The sequence below is a fragment of the Schistocerca americana genome, chromosome 4 (genome assembly GCF_021461395.2).
Source record: "Schistocerca americana isolate TAMUIC-IGC-003095 chromosome 4, iqSchAmer2.1, whole genome shotgun sequence".
NCBI classification, from domain to species: domain Eukaryota; kingdom Metazoa; phylum Arthropoda; class Insecta; order Orthoptera; family Acrididae; genus Schistocerca; species Schistocerca americana.
Window position 1 is genome coordinate 286,173,097 of NC_060122.1, and position 16,181 is coordinate 286,189,277.

The 16,181-nt window shown below is 39.1% G+C and overlaps 1 protein-coding gene across 2 annotated transcripts in view; it reads left to right on the top strand.

Moving 5' to 3' along the window:
• The first annotated feature begins 6,572 nt into the window (after window positions 1-6,572).
• LOC124612500 (E3 ubiquitin-protein ligase synoviolin-like) overlaps window positions 6,573-16,181 on the top strand; it is an 85,004-nt gene continuing 75,395 nt past the window's right edge. For both annotated transcript variants that reach the window (XM_047140740.1, XM_047140741.1), the window contains exons 1-2: window positions 6,573-6,789; window positions 15,720-15,812. In XM_047140740.1, the coding sequence (XP_046996696.1) occupies window positions 6,661-6,789; window positions 15,720-15,812 (222 nt within the window). In that variant the 5' untranslated portion in view covers window positions 6,573-6,660. The remainder of the gene's footprint in view (window positions 6,790-15,719; window positions 15,813-16,181) is intronic.

A 16,181-nucleotide genomic window follows, 5' to 3' on the forward strand; every position in this document is an offset into this window, starting at 1 on the left:
CCATGATGCCGGGTGTTGGCCCTGTGTGCCTCGGTCGTATGCAGTCCTGATTGTGGCGCTCACCTGCACAGCGCCAAACACGCATACGACCATCATTGGTACCAAGGCAGAAGCGACTCTCATCGCTGAAGACGACACGTCTCCATTCGTCCCTCCATTCACGCCTGTCGCGACACCACTGGAGGCGGGCTGCACGATGTTGGGGCGTGAGCGGAAGATGGCCTAACGGTGTGCGGGACCGTAGCCCAGCTTCATGGAGACGGTTGCGAATGGTCCTCGCCGATACCCCAGGAGCAACAGTGTCCCTAATTTGCTGGGAAGTGGCGGTGCGGTCCCCTACGGCACTGCGTAGGATCCTACGGTCTTGGCGTGCATCCGTGCGTCGCTGCGGTCCGGTCCCAGGTCGACGGGCACGTGCACCTTCCGCCGACCACTGGCGACAACATCGATGTACTGTGGAGACCTCACGCCCCACGTGTTGAGCAATTCGGCGGTACGTCCACCCGGCCTCCCGCATGCCCACTATACACCCTCGCTCAAAGACCGTCAACTGCACATACGGTTCACGTCCACACTGTCGCGGCATGCTACCAGTGTTAAAGACTGCGATGGAGCTCCGTATGCCACGGCAAACTGGCTGACACTGACAGCGGCGGTGCACAAATGCTGCGCAGCTAGCGCCATTCGACGGCCAACACCGCGGTTCCTGGTGTGTCCGCTGTGCCGTGCGTGTGATCATTGCTTGTACAGCCCTCTCGCAGTGCCCGGAGCAAGTATGGTGGGTCTGACACACCGGTGTCAATGTGTTCTTTTTCCCATTTCCAGGAGTGTAGTTTTAAATCTGTCCATTCTTTACTGGTAGTGTCTGGTGTGAATGTGTTTGGAATCTTTTTTAGCAAGCTCCACAGTTTCTGAAGAGTCCTTCACTATTTCAGGTATATCATGTATTTATGTCAAAAACATGAGTGGATCACCATATTTAACATTTCCCCCCTATAAATTTAGTCTTATTACTTTTGTATCATTTGTTAATGCAACCCTTTCCCTTCTGTTGTTAAGATAAGACTTCAGCTATTCAAAGGACACTTTTTATGCCACACTATTTTCATTATGCTAGTAGACTTTTAAGATCCACATTGTTGAAGGCACTGGCAAGAGCATAAAATGTCAGTACAGTAATTTTACTTGTTCAGTTTTACCAGAGCTGAGTTTATGTGGTTATATATTAGTTTCCTCAGCACAGTATCTATGAGAAACCAAACTGAGCTGTTGTTAAAAGTTACTCTCAGAAAAGTGGTTCACAACTCATTTGCAGGATATATTCACGAAAATGTATGAGAACATGAGAAGAATACAGATGGATCAATAATAAGTGGTCACTTTGCTTATGTCTACATTTAAAATGTGGGCATTACTACAGCATCCTTCAGTCTTTCGGGAAATACACCTTGACTCGTCAACTAGTTACAGGCTTAACTCAAGTGTGACCCTATCAAGTCAGCATGAGAATTAAGACCCTTGGTTGAAATACTGTAATAGCCAGACGAGTTACTTCTTTTTAGAGAGTTAATTATTTTTGTGATCCCTCAAGCAGATAATTTGGCAAAACGAATGTCTAGGGATGTTATATGCAGTACCTTTCTAAGGAAGTTTAATAGATCTGCTTTGTACCTTTCTAAGTAAGTCTAATAGATCTGCTTTTCATGGTTGATTCCCTGTCCCTGTGTTTTCAGTTTTCAGCAACTGCTACAGAAAATTCAGTGAATTTAGTAACATTTACATAGAGATGTGCTTCCATCATATAAAGTTTCAAAGTACATTCCATAAAATAGACATCAGAGGCGCTGCAACTTATTGGTGCCATCCTACGTTAGGAGGTGATTTAAATCAGATTTTCTTTTTGTTTGTGAGTGGTATCTTAGTTATCAAGTAATGTTGTACAAGAGACTAAGCAAGTTGAAACACAATTCCCCACAAGTGTCACCACAATCCTCACATTACGAAATGCAACATACAGAACCATAACTTACTTTTTAAAAGATTCTAACCAACACACACAACCAAGTGTATTCACATTGAGAGCTTCTCTAATATCTCATGGCAAATATCATAAAATCCGAAGATTGTGTTTCAATCACCCCATCACGAGGAACAGGTTATATTTGTATTATTATGTATCTTACTTTTCCATCAATAAAAGAATTGTATTTATTGACAGTTACTGATGTATGCTGTTATCTCAATTTTGTTTCTTAATAATCACAAATAAAGATTTTACAGCCACAGCATATTCTTATAGCTTGTTATACTTTTCAAGTGTTGGAAAGTACTTCTGGAGTCAAGGCTTCACTTGATAATGTAAATGGACCGTATTTTGGAAGATGATCTTTCCACCTGAAAAGAAATGGTTGCTCATTTCAAAGTGGAGATTTGTTTTTAAGAATGATTGACAATTGCCACTTACTGCACCAATCGTCAGTCCTCTGCAGCTCTTCCTGCATTTCACTACAGTATTCTGGCATTGCTTCTTCTTTCTTCTTCCTTGGCTCTGCAGCTCATGATGAGCCTTGGCCTCTTCTACAATTTCCTTCCATTTCTCTTGGTCCTTTGCCAATACTCTCCAGTTTTTATATCCCATCTTCCTAAGATCTTCGATTACTCCATCTTCCCATCTGGCTCTTGGTCGACCATGTCCTCTCTGTAATATTGTAATATTCTTTTTGGTACTTCTGTATCATTCATGTGAACCACATGTCCCACCCACCTCAGTATGGATGATTTCACTATCCTTCTGATGGGTTGGGCTTTGTATATGATATACAGCTCATGGTTGTATCTCCTCCTCCATCTTCCTCTTTTACAGATTAGGCCGATAATTCATCTAAGTAGCTTTCTGTCAGATGCATCCAGTTTTTAAATATCTTTAGTTGTTAATGTCCAGGCTTCAGAGGCATATGTAAGCACTGGTCGTATAAGTGATTTATAGACAGTTAATTTAGTGGTACGAGTCAGGAGCCTTGAGCATAGACGTTTTGTTAGAGCACAATAGGCTCTATTGGCTAGTATTAATCTTTGCTTAATTTCATAGGAGGTATCTTTTAGATGCGTAACTGTCGAGACCAGGTACTTGAAATGTTCAACTCTCTCAAATGTATAATTGCCCATTGTTATTGCATTTGGCATATTTTCTCTATGTCCTTTTCCAGCTGCCATATATTTTGTTTTTTGTTCATTAATAATTAACCCCATCTTCCTACTAGCCTGTTTGAGAGCTGTAAATGTCTCTTCCATTGCTTTTTGGTTTCTTTCTATTATATCTACATCATCCGCATGGACCAATATCTGCACTGATTTATAGAAGATCATTCCCCTATTCACAAGGTTTGCATTTCTCATCATCTTCTCCGGGGCACCATTAAAGAGAAGATATGCCAATGCATCCCCTTGTCACACTCCGTTTTTAATACTCAATGTATTGGACATCATTCCTCCTATTCTTACACTACCTTGTGTTTCGCTCATTGTCATTCTCACCAACCTTACCAACTTTCTCGAGATTCCCAGTTCATCTAGAGCTTGATATAACTGCTCTCTATTTATGCTATCATAAGCTGCTTTGAAATCTATAAAGAGGTGATGCATGCAAACCCCATTTTCGTTTGTTTTTTCCAGGATTTGTCTTAAGGTGAATATTTGATCTATACTTGACTTCCCGGTCAGGAATCCGTATTGGTACAGCCCCGTCTTCCCATTTCTTTGACACTTGCTTTCATCCATTCCCTGTTTTTTCTTTGGTGAGTCCTCTTTTCAATCATCTGGGTTTATTATTATTATTTTATAATTCTTCTACTATCCTCCTCGTACAGTGTGATCGCAGTGTCCCTCTATATGCTTTGTTCTTTTTTTTCAGTTACTATTTCACATTCAGTATCAAACCATGATGGTCTTACTTGTCTTGTCCCAGTTCCAAGTATCTCTCTTGCCGATGTCTCCACCGTCTTTTTTATTGCTTCCAATGATCTTCGAATCTTTGATATTACAAAATTGTTAAGGCTTTCGTGGCCACTAGTTGACAAACTGCCTATTGGCTTCTGTCTCGGGTTCTTCAGCCGACATTCATCTAATGATTTTTCTGACATTTCGCCAGCACGAGTGGCTGGTAAATTGTCAAAGCTTCACCCTCCATTGCTGGTGGTTCACCACCGGCAATGGAGGGTGAAGCCTTGACAATGCCAGCCACTCGTGCTGGCGAAACGTCAGAAAAATCATTAGATGAACGTCGGCTGAAGAACCCGAGACAGAAGCCAATAGGCAGTTTGTCATCTTCGATATTGTTAGATTCTCCAGCATTTTCCAGAATCCGAGTTATCTTCTCCTGATACTGTTCTCTAACTTCCGCTGATTCTAAAGTTGTTATATCATATTTCTGTGCCCTGGGTGGGACTCCTTTCGCTGTGTTAGATATCCTTGCCCTCACCCGTGCCCTTATCAGATCGACCATGTATTAATAGATTTTAGACACACATCAGACCTATTGGACGTGAGGAGTCTCAGAGGCCCAAACATAGGTACAGATCATTTTCTGGCATTGTAACCTCCTATTATCAGTCTCACGAAGCTTCCACTGTTCCAGTTATGAGATACTTCATTCTTTTGCATTTATACATAATTTACATATTTCATTGCAGAGAATTGAAAATCTGCCATCCCTGCAGAAAGAGCAAAGTTGCTGAATCAAGTACCATACACCAACTGATCAAAATCCTGAGAAGTCAGTTACATGGTCTCGGTTCTTTGACAATTACATCAAGAAGGTATGTGTCACAACTGTGTTCCCACTGCAAAAGAAACTCATAAGTTAGAGCATTTTGTATTGACACAAAAATCTGTCCATATCATACAATAGGAAAAGAATTTGATTATGTCAATGTTGAACAGCATTTCGAATCATCTACTATGGAAGTAAAAATGGAAAACAGAAATAAAAACAGCTATACTAAAGAATGCAACAAACTTCAGTTTATTGGTAGGATACTGCAAGAGTGCAGTCACTCTACAAAGGAGACACTTCACAAAACATATGTGTACCTCATCTTAGAATATTGGGACGACTCGTACCATATGTGACTAATGGGGCTAACTGAATATGTACAAATAATGACTACAATGATGATCACAGGTATGCTTGACTCGCAGGAGAGCATCATGAAAATGCTGAGAAACTTGAATTGGTGGACACCTGAAGATAGATGCCAATTATCCTGCAAAAGCCTACTTCTGAAGTTTCAAGATCCAGTATTGAGTGAAGAATCATGAAACATACTTCAGCCACTTAGATTTAACTCCTGTAGTGACCACAAAGACAAAATTTGACTAATTACAGTTCATAACGAGGCATTTGAGCACCATTAAGTGACTTGAACGTGAACAGACTCCAACATGTGGTACAGTACTAAGTATGGGTTTACATCTGGATGAAAATTGACTGGAAGGCATATATCCTACATTTCACAAATAAGCTGAACTCAAAGAGTGCTTTGTTTTTTGTTTCTACTCCAACGTCTACAGATAGAATGTGCCAGAGCTGCATATTTCTTTGCATTTCACCAACTGGGACACAGTAAAACAAATCTGAAAGCACTTTTCAACTTACGAAAATGGACTGTGATAATAATTAGACGATGGACCAAATTAACTTTCCTCAAATAATGATTTGCTCAACAAAACACACTTCTTTTGTCTTCTTTCTGTATTCGAAAATATGTAATAAGCAAATAAATAAATGATTGTAAGTTGAGAATTAATTCCAATTTCCAGGACATGAACAACCACCACATAATAATAGTAAATAATCATACAATATTTTTGTCCTGCTCATATCTACATTTCTACTCTGAAAATCACTGTGGACCAAATGGCAGACGGTACTTCACTTTGTACCAGCTAGAGGGGTTTCCCATTATTACAGGTATCCATCGCGAAATTTGACTGCTTAAACGGCTCTGTAGTTAGTAGGAAGCGTAGGGTAGAATGCTAGGACAGTGGTCTAGTCTGAATATCAGATGAGGTTGAAAAGAGATGATTTAGGCACATCAGCCGTCTATAGAATCCATTTAAGCTGCGAGACGGTGGATCCTTGAAAATAGCCTGCATTGGGTGGGCTTTCACATTGTTGAGGGTTACACATGGAGGATGTTGGATAAAAATGATATAATGATGTACATGGACGTAATTGAAAGTCGGATTATCCGCCCTTCTTGCAATGTCAACTTTGTATAAAAAGTGAGAGTCGTGTTTCGTCAATGATACACTTTTCGTTGAGTTCCAGAAACACCGAGCTTCATATTTCGTAAGTCATTCTTCGTTTCGTAATTCGATATCCATTAAATTTTGCTGCTTTGACAGTTATCTAGTAACCAAATAAGCAAATCCAGAATGTAATAGCTTACTAAACAATTACGGACGAAATCAACTCACAAGAATTTCAACCAGCCGCCAAATTCTAGCAACATATTTACAAACACGTAGTGTTGAAACATAGGACGATCATGACACGTAGTGTCATTCAAAACCGCTGAGTGCTCTGTAGTCGATTTTGAGTTGTGGATGATGTGAGATCAGCTGTAGTTGAAAATAGTAGACGACACTAAATTTTTTGAGATGCGGTCGCTTGGAATAACACTTATTAGCCTCGGATTAACAAGTATAGTAATTGGAAATGCATATTACCAAAAGAAACAGTTTTATCCGTCAATTGTGTACATCACAAAATCAAATCCGAGTATGGCGGTAGGTGCCAAGTCATTATAATAATGTTTATATAGTCGAAACTATTGTTTCCCTAATAGTTAACAACTTAGAAAGCACTGAAAACGATATTTCATGTTTGCAGTTAGGCGTACACCATCATGGTTAATGATGATGCCTCTGAAATTTTTTTATGTGCGGTGTTTGTGTGACGCGATGTTTGTTTACAAGTTCGCAGACGTAATTTATACATGTTGTGAAAGGTAATGTGCTTTTTCAACCTGAGCGCCCCGAATATGTGAGCATTGCGCAAAGCTAGAGTTGCGTTTTGAGGATTGTTGTCGTTCAGCAACAAGTATGTCCAACAGTTAACGTTATCTTACACCAACATTTGTCTGTCATAGTACTGAGTACCTCAAATACCAGTAACGTGTATCACATAAAGTATTAACTACTTAATAATTTTAAAGAAATAATATAACTGTTCACATGTTGAACACACACATATGCTTACAAGGAGAAAATAGGTGTATTTATGGACGGAGGCGATTTGAAATGCTAGGGCCAAGTGGGGTAAAATCTTTCCACTTCATGAGGATAAGAATATGCAGATCAGCTGTTTAATTATCACCATTGATATTATAAAAGAGCATTAGCAAAAGTTTAGTTTGACACTTTCTCGCCAGTGAATGCTCCTCAAAGAATTTCTAGTTCACACAAATCTTGTCAAACTTTCAGAAATTTAATGGCGTAGCCTACTTGATTTACAGCTTGCATATTGTGGATGTAGAAGAAAGCTCACCTAGTATTTTCGATCAGACAATAAGCCTCATAACTGATGAGAATGAATTTGTAATAAATACAAGAAAATGGAATGTCAGAAAATGTATTATGATTAATAGAACATTGCTTTGAAATAATGACAACTGAATATATACTCTAACTTATTTACAAACTAACATTATATTGCTGTAGAACCAGCAGTCTGCCCAGGTGGTCCTGTGGAAAAGTGTGTGCCTGGAGAGGAACGAAACCCAGTTATACCACTGAATATTTACCTGCCTTTATAGTAGCCTACACCTGTCAGTGATATGGATAGTCTCCAGGAATGACAGGTGGTTCAGATTCCACATTAAACTGTAGATCCCCTATCCACAGTAGCATTTCTTGTGATGCTTAGGGAGACACAAGTTGACCATGTCCCAACCATTTGAAAGACTTACACCGGATCACTCAGTTGTCATACACAAAAAAAAATTAAATTCTATATTACAGGTTCTATAGGTGAGTTAATTTTATGTTGATCAAGTCTTTCAATGTCGTTGATTTGAAAACAAAACAAGTTAGTAGTGCTCTGTTTACAAAACACCATGTAATAAAAAAAAGAAAGATAATGGTATAAATTAGGCCCACATTAATATGAGGGAACAATGAAGGCATTAACATTGCATTTATAAAAGTAATGTCCAAGGAATCCTATGTGTGATTATCATTTTCATGTTCTGTGAATGTATGTCAGTCATGCAATGAAAACGGCTTCTCTGAGTCCTGTGAGCATTATTTGATAAATCAGCTGCCTTCTCTCCATGTATTTTATAAGTTGCCTGTTTTCATGTTTTTCAGCAAGGTTCAGTATCTAAAATATAGTAATAACTCAACAGTATTTGAGTGTTTTAAGCTACAGACATTATTAGTATATAGTGGGACATAAAATGAAATGACAAAGCATCTAATACTGAAAGAGGACAGTGCTTGCTATGTCGTCTTTAGCCAGATATGCTCATCAAATAGTATATGACAAGCATCTCCTGCATCTTACCCTTAGTTTGATAGTTACTGGGGGTCAATAGAACCTATCGGTATTGTGGCATGCATCATAAGACATGCACAACTAAAAGAGAAATGAATTTGGACAATGTTTTTAAGACCATATTGATTTTTTGAGTTTAGGTTATGTTGGCAGTTTGGTTTGTGTTTGTGAAACCAGAAAAAGTGATTATCAAATAATTGTTTTGGCATCTAGTGTAGCTTGAGTATCAAAGACCTCGTTTAATTCAAGCCAGGTTCACAAGCTATGAACAGGCTCATGTTGCCAATCTTCCAGCAGCTAAACTGTCTGTATATTTCAGTGAATATTGATAGGTGCCATAGCAGTGTGTTGCATCTACGGAGAGCTCTTTTAGTTTAGTGACTAGGGGACTACAAAACTTTACAAAATTTTGTTTCATTGTCAGTTTGCTATGAGGTATGTAGTTAGTTGCAATACATTTGCCCATATGTGCACTCTTTCGCCTGGACAGACCACAGCCCTTAAGGATGGTCAGAAAGCCTGAAATTCAGGTCAGATTATGAAAGAAAATGAAGAATATTAAACTTACAGGACATGTATCAACTTGTTACCAGTAGGATAAGTAGGTCACTAGCTTTCATTGAGGAGTAAACTGTGCTTTAACATTAGGTTTCACCCTCTGCCGTAACTGTTGTCATAATAAATAAAAATAAGGGTGATGAAATGTTAAAATTGCTGCTTTGCAAAATCCTGGTGATAATTTTGAACATTATAACTTGATAACAGATTGTGTGCAAAGTGCCAGTGGTGCTGCACACGGATGCCTGTTGGAAAACAAGTATGATGGAACTGATATGACTCTACAAGCCTGTGTCAGATTCTCTGGTAATAACTCAGTTTCAGCATGTGAGTTCTTTGTTCCCTGAAGTCAAAGGGAATGAAGGCCAAGGTCTCAGTACAATACAGCAGATAGCTGTCTCAACAAGCTTAGGGGTTTATACAGTGATTTGCCTCTGGTATGTCATTCATGCAGTAATCATGAAGTCTGTTCCTGAAGTTTCTTTCCAATACAGGTCCAAATTAGTGTTAGTACCAAATTATTCTCAGATACAAACATACTTTGCAGGGCTCACTGTGGTAATCTGGCAGGCTCCTCCATAAATCTCTAATTATTATCAGTTCTATCACTTTGTCTACAATTCTTTTACCTGTCAGTGAGTTGCAGTTTCAGTAAAAGGAAATTGATACAGACTAACATCAGCATTAAAAGAGCTGAAAATGAGTAACAGACAGACACAATGAAAAGACTGCTATAAATTTAAGTTTTCATCCAAAAGCCCTTTTTCTGAAGTAGGAAACATTCGCACAAATCGCACCCGCACATGACCACTGTCTCTGGCTGCTCTGGCCGGTCTGCAGACAACAACTGCAGTTGGTCTTTCAAGTTGAGCTCTGTATTATTGGCTTTCATGATTTTTCGCTAGGTGTGTAGTACAATCTTCTTTATGATTACTGTATTGATTTTTTTGCTATGTTGTAATTTGCATTACCTCACTATTTATATGATTCTGTAGTTGTTGTGTTATACTTTAGTTCGTCCCCACCCACTACCTTTATTTTCCCACCACAGTATTGTTAGCTTCAGTATTTATTATAAATAATTTGTATTATTTTGTACTAGATAGTTATATTATCTGTCATGCCATAAAAATGTGTAAGGTTATTGGTTGCCATCATGAAACGATGTTTGTGTTGCTTCTTGGGGCTTGGTACAAGATCAGTGGTCAAAGCCTAAAGACACCCTGGTTTATTGTCGTCACCAGCTATCTTTGGTATTGGGATTGTTACATTCTTCGGTGAAGAAGCGTATTGATATTTCTCAACCATCCTGCATACCAGTTTACAGTTTTGTTATGGTTTGTTATGGCAAGGATCTTAAAACCACGTCTAACTCACATATCTTGCTTTGACTAGGGTGTTTCAGCATCCTGCTAAATTCTTCTCACGCTACCCCATCACACATTTCAAATTCATTCCCATAATACTGTGAAGTATCATTTCTTTCTGTAGTCATTTTATTTGTTTCTTCCTCCTATCACCCTTCTCTTCATTGCTTGTAGCTGATTTACCACCTGAGCTCTCAATGTTCATAATGGTGCTTTCTTTCATTCATAGGTTTTTTCTGTTTTTCTGCAAGCAGCAGTTATCCTTTTTGATAGCTGTACATGCTTTAACAGATTTGCATTTCTGTTTTATCGATTCCTGCATTGACACTGTACTTATCCTGCCCTTTCTTTTAAGTGTGTCTGTTTCATTTTGCCTGTTCCACTTAGGCCTCATCCTAGCCGTTTAAAACATGGTTTATAAATCTGTTTCCTATCTTTGGTAAACTATTTGAAAGCTTGTGCTGGCTGCAGGTCTTTTCTGCATAAACATTCATTTATGATTATTGAACCGAGTGTTTTCAATGATTAAATCATGCTCTGTGCAAAATTCTACCAGCTGGCTTCCTCTTTTGTTTCTTTCTCACAGTCTGTGTTGTTCTACTATTTTCGCTGCAATCAAAATCACCTCCCTATCAAAATTAAATTTTAATCTCTCTTGATGTGATGAACAATTTCTTTGACCTCGCGGGACAAGTTACACAAGTGAAAGATCTAAAATTTCACACTCCAATTCATGTAACGCCTGATTTGTTTGTTTATTTTTATTTTTTCTGATGGTAATATCCTCCCAACTTGCAAATCTTAATAAGGAACTATTTTACCCATGTAATACTTTATCCAGGAGGATCACATCAATGTTACACCACACTGTAGAGGTAAAAGTTCTCTGGAAATATGTAGGGGTTTCAGAAAGTAAGTTACACATGTTGACCCATGCTAAGACTATTGCACAACAGGAGTGGTGCATTGTAGAATAGAGTACATGTTCTTGGTTTTCTGCAGACACAGTATTGCTGTGGTTCAGATAACGAGTGCATAACAGTGTGCAGTTGAAATGGCACACCATCTGGAAATGAACTCCGAAGCTGAAGTATACGGGACAGTAAAATTCTTATAGGTAAAATGTCTAAATTGCAGATACTTTGTGAAAATCTGGAAGAATATAAACAAAATGCAAGGTCATATCTAGGCATAGTGAAATGGTGCCAACGATTTGGCCAAGGCCACACAGACTTGGGTGATACTGGTTGGGAAGTCATTCCCACATACAGATTATGCAGTATATTCCTGACAATGAAACTGGGACTCGCTTTCAATGTCTGGAATATACCGTATACCCTATATATGTGGAGAAGTCTGTGGCAATTACTGAACAATCCATCAATGGCAGGATACCATACATAAAGTGTCTTGCAGGTTGAGAGAAGTAGAGAAATTAACTGTGGCAGAGCTCATGCTTTGTTTTATTGCCCACATAATAAAATTCATCAATAAAGAGTTTCCCCTGTGGAGAAGAGCTTCTGTGCCCATTTGTTCAGGGAAGCCATACAAATCCAGCAACATGGGAGTAAATTCAACAACAAAAAGGAAAGCCTCAAGCTCAATGGATCATGGGTTCTCATGGTGCATTGAATAACTGTTGCAGGTAGGAAGAGAAGAGTCACAGTAGTAATCACCAGGGAATAGCCAGGTATATATAATCTTCAGCTGCTGACTCACCCCCAGTCCATCACTAGCAGTGGAGGGTGAAGCTTTGGCAATGCCACCCACTCATTCCGGTGAAACATCAGAAAAATCATCAAACAGATGTTGACCAAAGAACCTAAGACAGAAGCCAAAGAGTCAACATGTCAACAAGTGATCATTGTGAAACGCGGTTGCAATCAGTGCACTTAGCAGTAGTTTGAACCTCTTCTGTTTGGTGAGTTGCCACTCTCAGTGGCCCTTGAAGTATTCTGTCATCTGTGCTGACAGCAGATCATGGAAATAATAGGATTCTGTGCATTATCCAGCTGATAACTACAGTCCCAGCTAATAATGTTTTCTGCTATGTGCATCTCCATGGGCTCTTTAGTAATAGAATACTAAAATGAAAGTAGTGACAATCACACTTGTTGTGTTATCATATTCTGATGAATGTCCAGTGCTCAGTAGTAGCAGACTTTGTGGGTCACAGAAGCGGGTGCAGCATTGGTGTCCTGTAAGTCGTTCTGTCACTGTGTGTGTAATTTAACACATATTGGCAATGCCACACTGGCAGGGTATTTAATAAACTCTAGTCTTCTGCAATAATAAATATAATCTTATATCAATCCAAGTGGTGAAGGATTCTGTCCTAGATGGTGGATGGGTAACCATTTTAATTTGGAATTTCTAGGTTATCTTGCTTATCTTAAAAAAAGGTGTTATCAGCATATGAAAGAAAAGCTGCATATTGTACTCTCCTTATTAGGTTGTTAGTTTTTTACTTTAGGTGAAAGTGCCATGTTAATCTTGTATGTTAAGTATCCATTTTCCCTGTACATTGCTCTTAGGTGGGCAAGTTTCTTAGGCAAACTTTCAGGTTCGGAAACTGTGTGTGCTCTTTGTACAAATGTCTTAAGTACACCCATGATTTGCTACAGAGGATGACAACTCAAAGGTTGTTAATACAAATCCAAGTGAATGAGCTTGTGATGAACTGAATGACACAGGAAGTCACTATTTTTCCATGTAACCAAAACATCAAAGAAAGGCAAACAACCATCTTTCCTGTTTCCATGGCAACTGGGTGTTCGTGTGGATGGAGTTGAGATACTGTCCAAAAAAAACCATTATTTTTTTACTATCTTTGGACTTACTGTGAATGTGACATCAACATACCTCCAAGAAATGGTCGCTTTAAGGTTTATTGATTTCAGGGCTGTCTTCTCAAAAACTACCATGGTATGTTAGCCACCAAGGGAGAAGAGCACTTCCCATGGTGACCCCATCAGCATGTTAAGTCAGCTCTCATTTGGTCATAAGAAAAACTAATGAACGATGGAATTGTATTGACCTTTCAATGCAACTGCCCTCTTCTTTCTTTCATTCCATATTTCAGTGCAGTGGCTTATCTTCATCTGATGCAGGCTATTGAGAATGCTGTCCTGCCATCAAAGTCTGCTTCACAGAACGAAATATTGCATTTAATCTTTTTGAGTAGGTCATTATTTGCCATCAATCCATCAGAAAACATCCCTATTTCGCATCTATATCTTAGTGAAATATGGTCACTGAACAGTTTCTGAGGCTCAGTTTAATTTATCGTATGACGCATTCAGAGAAAGACACTATGAAATTTTTGTTCTGCAAGATGAGCTGGCAACTGAAGCATTTGAAATGTAATGTTACGAAAAATAATGAAGATTAGATAGGCATATCGGATAACTAATGAGGAGATATTTTATTTCTTTGATCTCATAATAAAGAGGTACTGAATCATTATTTGGGGAGAAAAGTGCTTTAAGTAACAATTTGATTAAAGGAAGGAACAGGTTAATAGGGCACATCTTGAGACATCAAGGAGTTATTAATTTGGCAGTAGGGGAGAATATGGGGAGCACAGACTGTAGAGGAAGGCCAGTGTTGGATCAAGATTGAATGTGCCAGAGGTCATACAGCACGACAGTGTCATCAAGGTCTTCAAGAGGCGTGCGGGGAATCGGCATTGCCGTTACAGAACGGTGGCATGTTGGGTAAAAGCCTTCAACAAAGGTCGACAGACTTTGGCAGACATGCATCGGGCAGGTTGTCCTAGCGTCTCAGAAGAAGAAGTGCATGCTGTTGTCGCATTAGTGGACAGTGATCGACGCCATACAATTCGTGAGCTTGCCCACAAAACCGGATTAGTGCATACAACTGTGCTTCGCCTTCTGAAGGAACGCCTGGGCATGCTAAAAATTTGCTTCACGATGGGTTCTGTATGACTTGATGGAAGTGCAGAAATGGATGTGTTACGACACTGCCCAGGTGCACTTGGAGCACAATGAGTGTGAAGGAGAAGCTGTCGTATGCTGTTTTATGATACGGATGAGACATGGGCCACATTGTATGAGCCAAAACTTAAATGCCTATCCAACGAATGGCATCAACATGAGTCGCCGTGAAAGTCGAAAGAGTGTCAGAGCCCCAGTATGGTGAAAGTTATGGTGATTCTTGTCTATGACTGTGACGGTGTTATCCTAATGCATTACGTTCGTCCACGGCATACCGTCAATGCACAGTATTACTGTTTGTTTTTTGAGCATCACCTGCAACCAGCTTTGCAAAAGAAGCGGCGACACTTTCTGCACAACCCACCCATCATTTTGCACGACAATGTGTGGGCGCATACAGCGCAAGCTGTGGCTACTCTGTTCGGATGATGGGACTGGGAAGTACTGTATCATCCACCATACTCCCCAGAGCATTCGCTTGAGAGAGAGAGAGAGAGAGAGAGAGAGAGAGAGAGTGCAACTAATGTTGGAGGCTTTAAGAATGGGGAATTGAGATTCATGACCCCCTTGTGAGAAAATTATATTGCATCTCATTTGTGGCCTTGAAATTTAGTTAATTTCTTCCTCTAGCTATCACAAAAGTAATTTTTATATTCCAAAGCATTCACCGGAAGCTATGAATAAAATTATAGTTCATACTGCAGAAGAAACATGAGTGCTTGTCACTGAAGACTGTAATGGATGGAGAAGTCTGGAGGTGATCATTTTCTATCTGAGGATGTCAAATGACATTGAAACTGTACTGCTTGTTTTGTTCAAAAGCTGCATCAAATCCCAAGGTTCCAAATTCCTTGTATTAGATTAATTCTCTCTGTTAGTTTTTTCTCCTTTCTGTGCAGTTACTTATACATGAACTGTTGAATAGCATTTTGTACAAAGTTACTGCTGATAACTAACAAATTTAGATAAGATCAGTCCACTTTTAAAAAGTGATGGTATGAAATGTGTCCATGATGATGAAAAATATCATTTATTTTTTGATAACATTTTTTGCATAACATTTGTCATCACTCAATAATTATGTGAGGTGCGAGATTTTTTAAAAGATCTACCTCAGTTCACGGTATCCATAAAATCTCACCCCCCCCCCCTTCCCCAATTATAAATATATTTCTACATTTTATTTCTAATGTGTATCACCTTCTGTATAATGAGACAGGATACTATTTACTTAGAGGGGATACTTGCTTACATAGTTTTCAATCATTTTCTTATTTGCAGGTGATTTATGTTCAGGCATTTATTCTTGTTATACTTGCTGGAAAATTGATGCGGAAAGTGTTCTTTGGCCAGTTACGAGCTGCTGAATTCGAGGTAAGTGTATCTGCTGTTAACATTGAAACCAATAAAAACCATTCTCCTTACTTTTGATGGTGACGGATGTTATTAACACTGCCAGTCACGGAAACTGGTTATCTGTTTTGCAGTAATTTAAACTTTTCTTGGCTCTTGTCCCACCTTTTGAACTGAAGAGTAAACATGTTTTACAATTTGTAAAGAAAAATTGTTTCATGTCTTTACAGCCTTTATGGAAATAATACTTGAGCCATGTCCCACAATGCCAGTTTAACACTTGTACCATCACTTACCATATGTGCTGAAAGATTGACATCTCGTGTGACACTCAGCCCCACAAATAACGTGTTGAGTGGACTGTACATGTAAGAGCAGTTGTTTCCTATA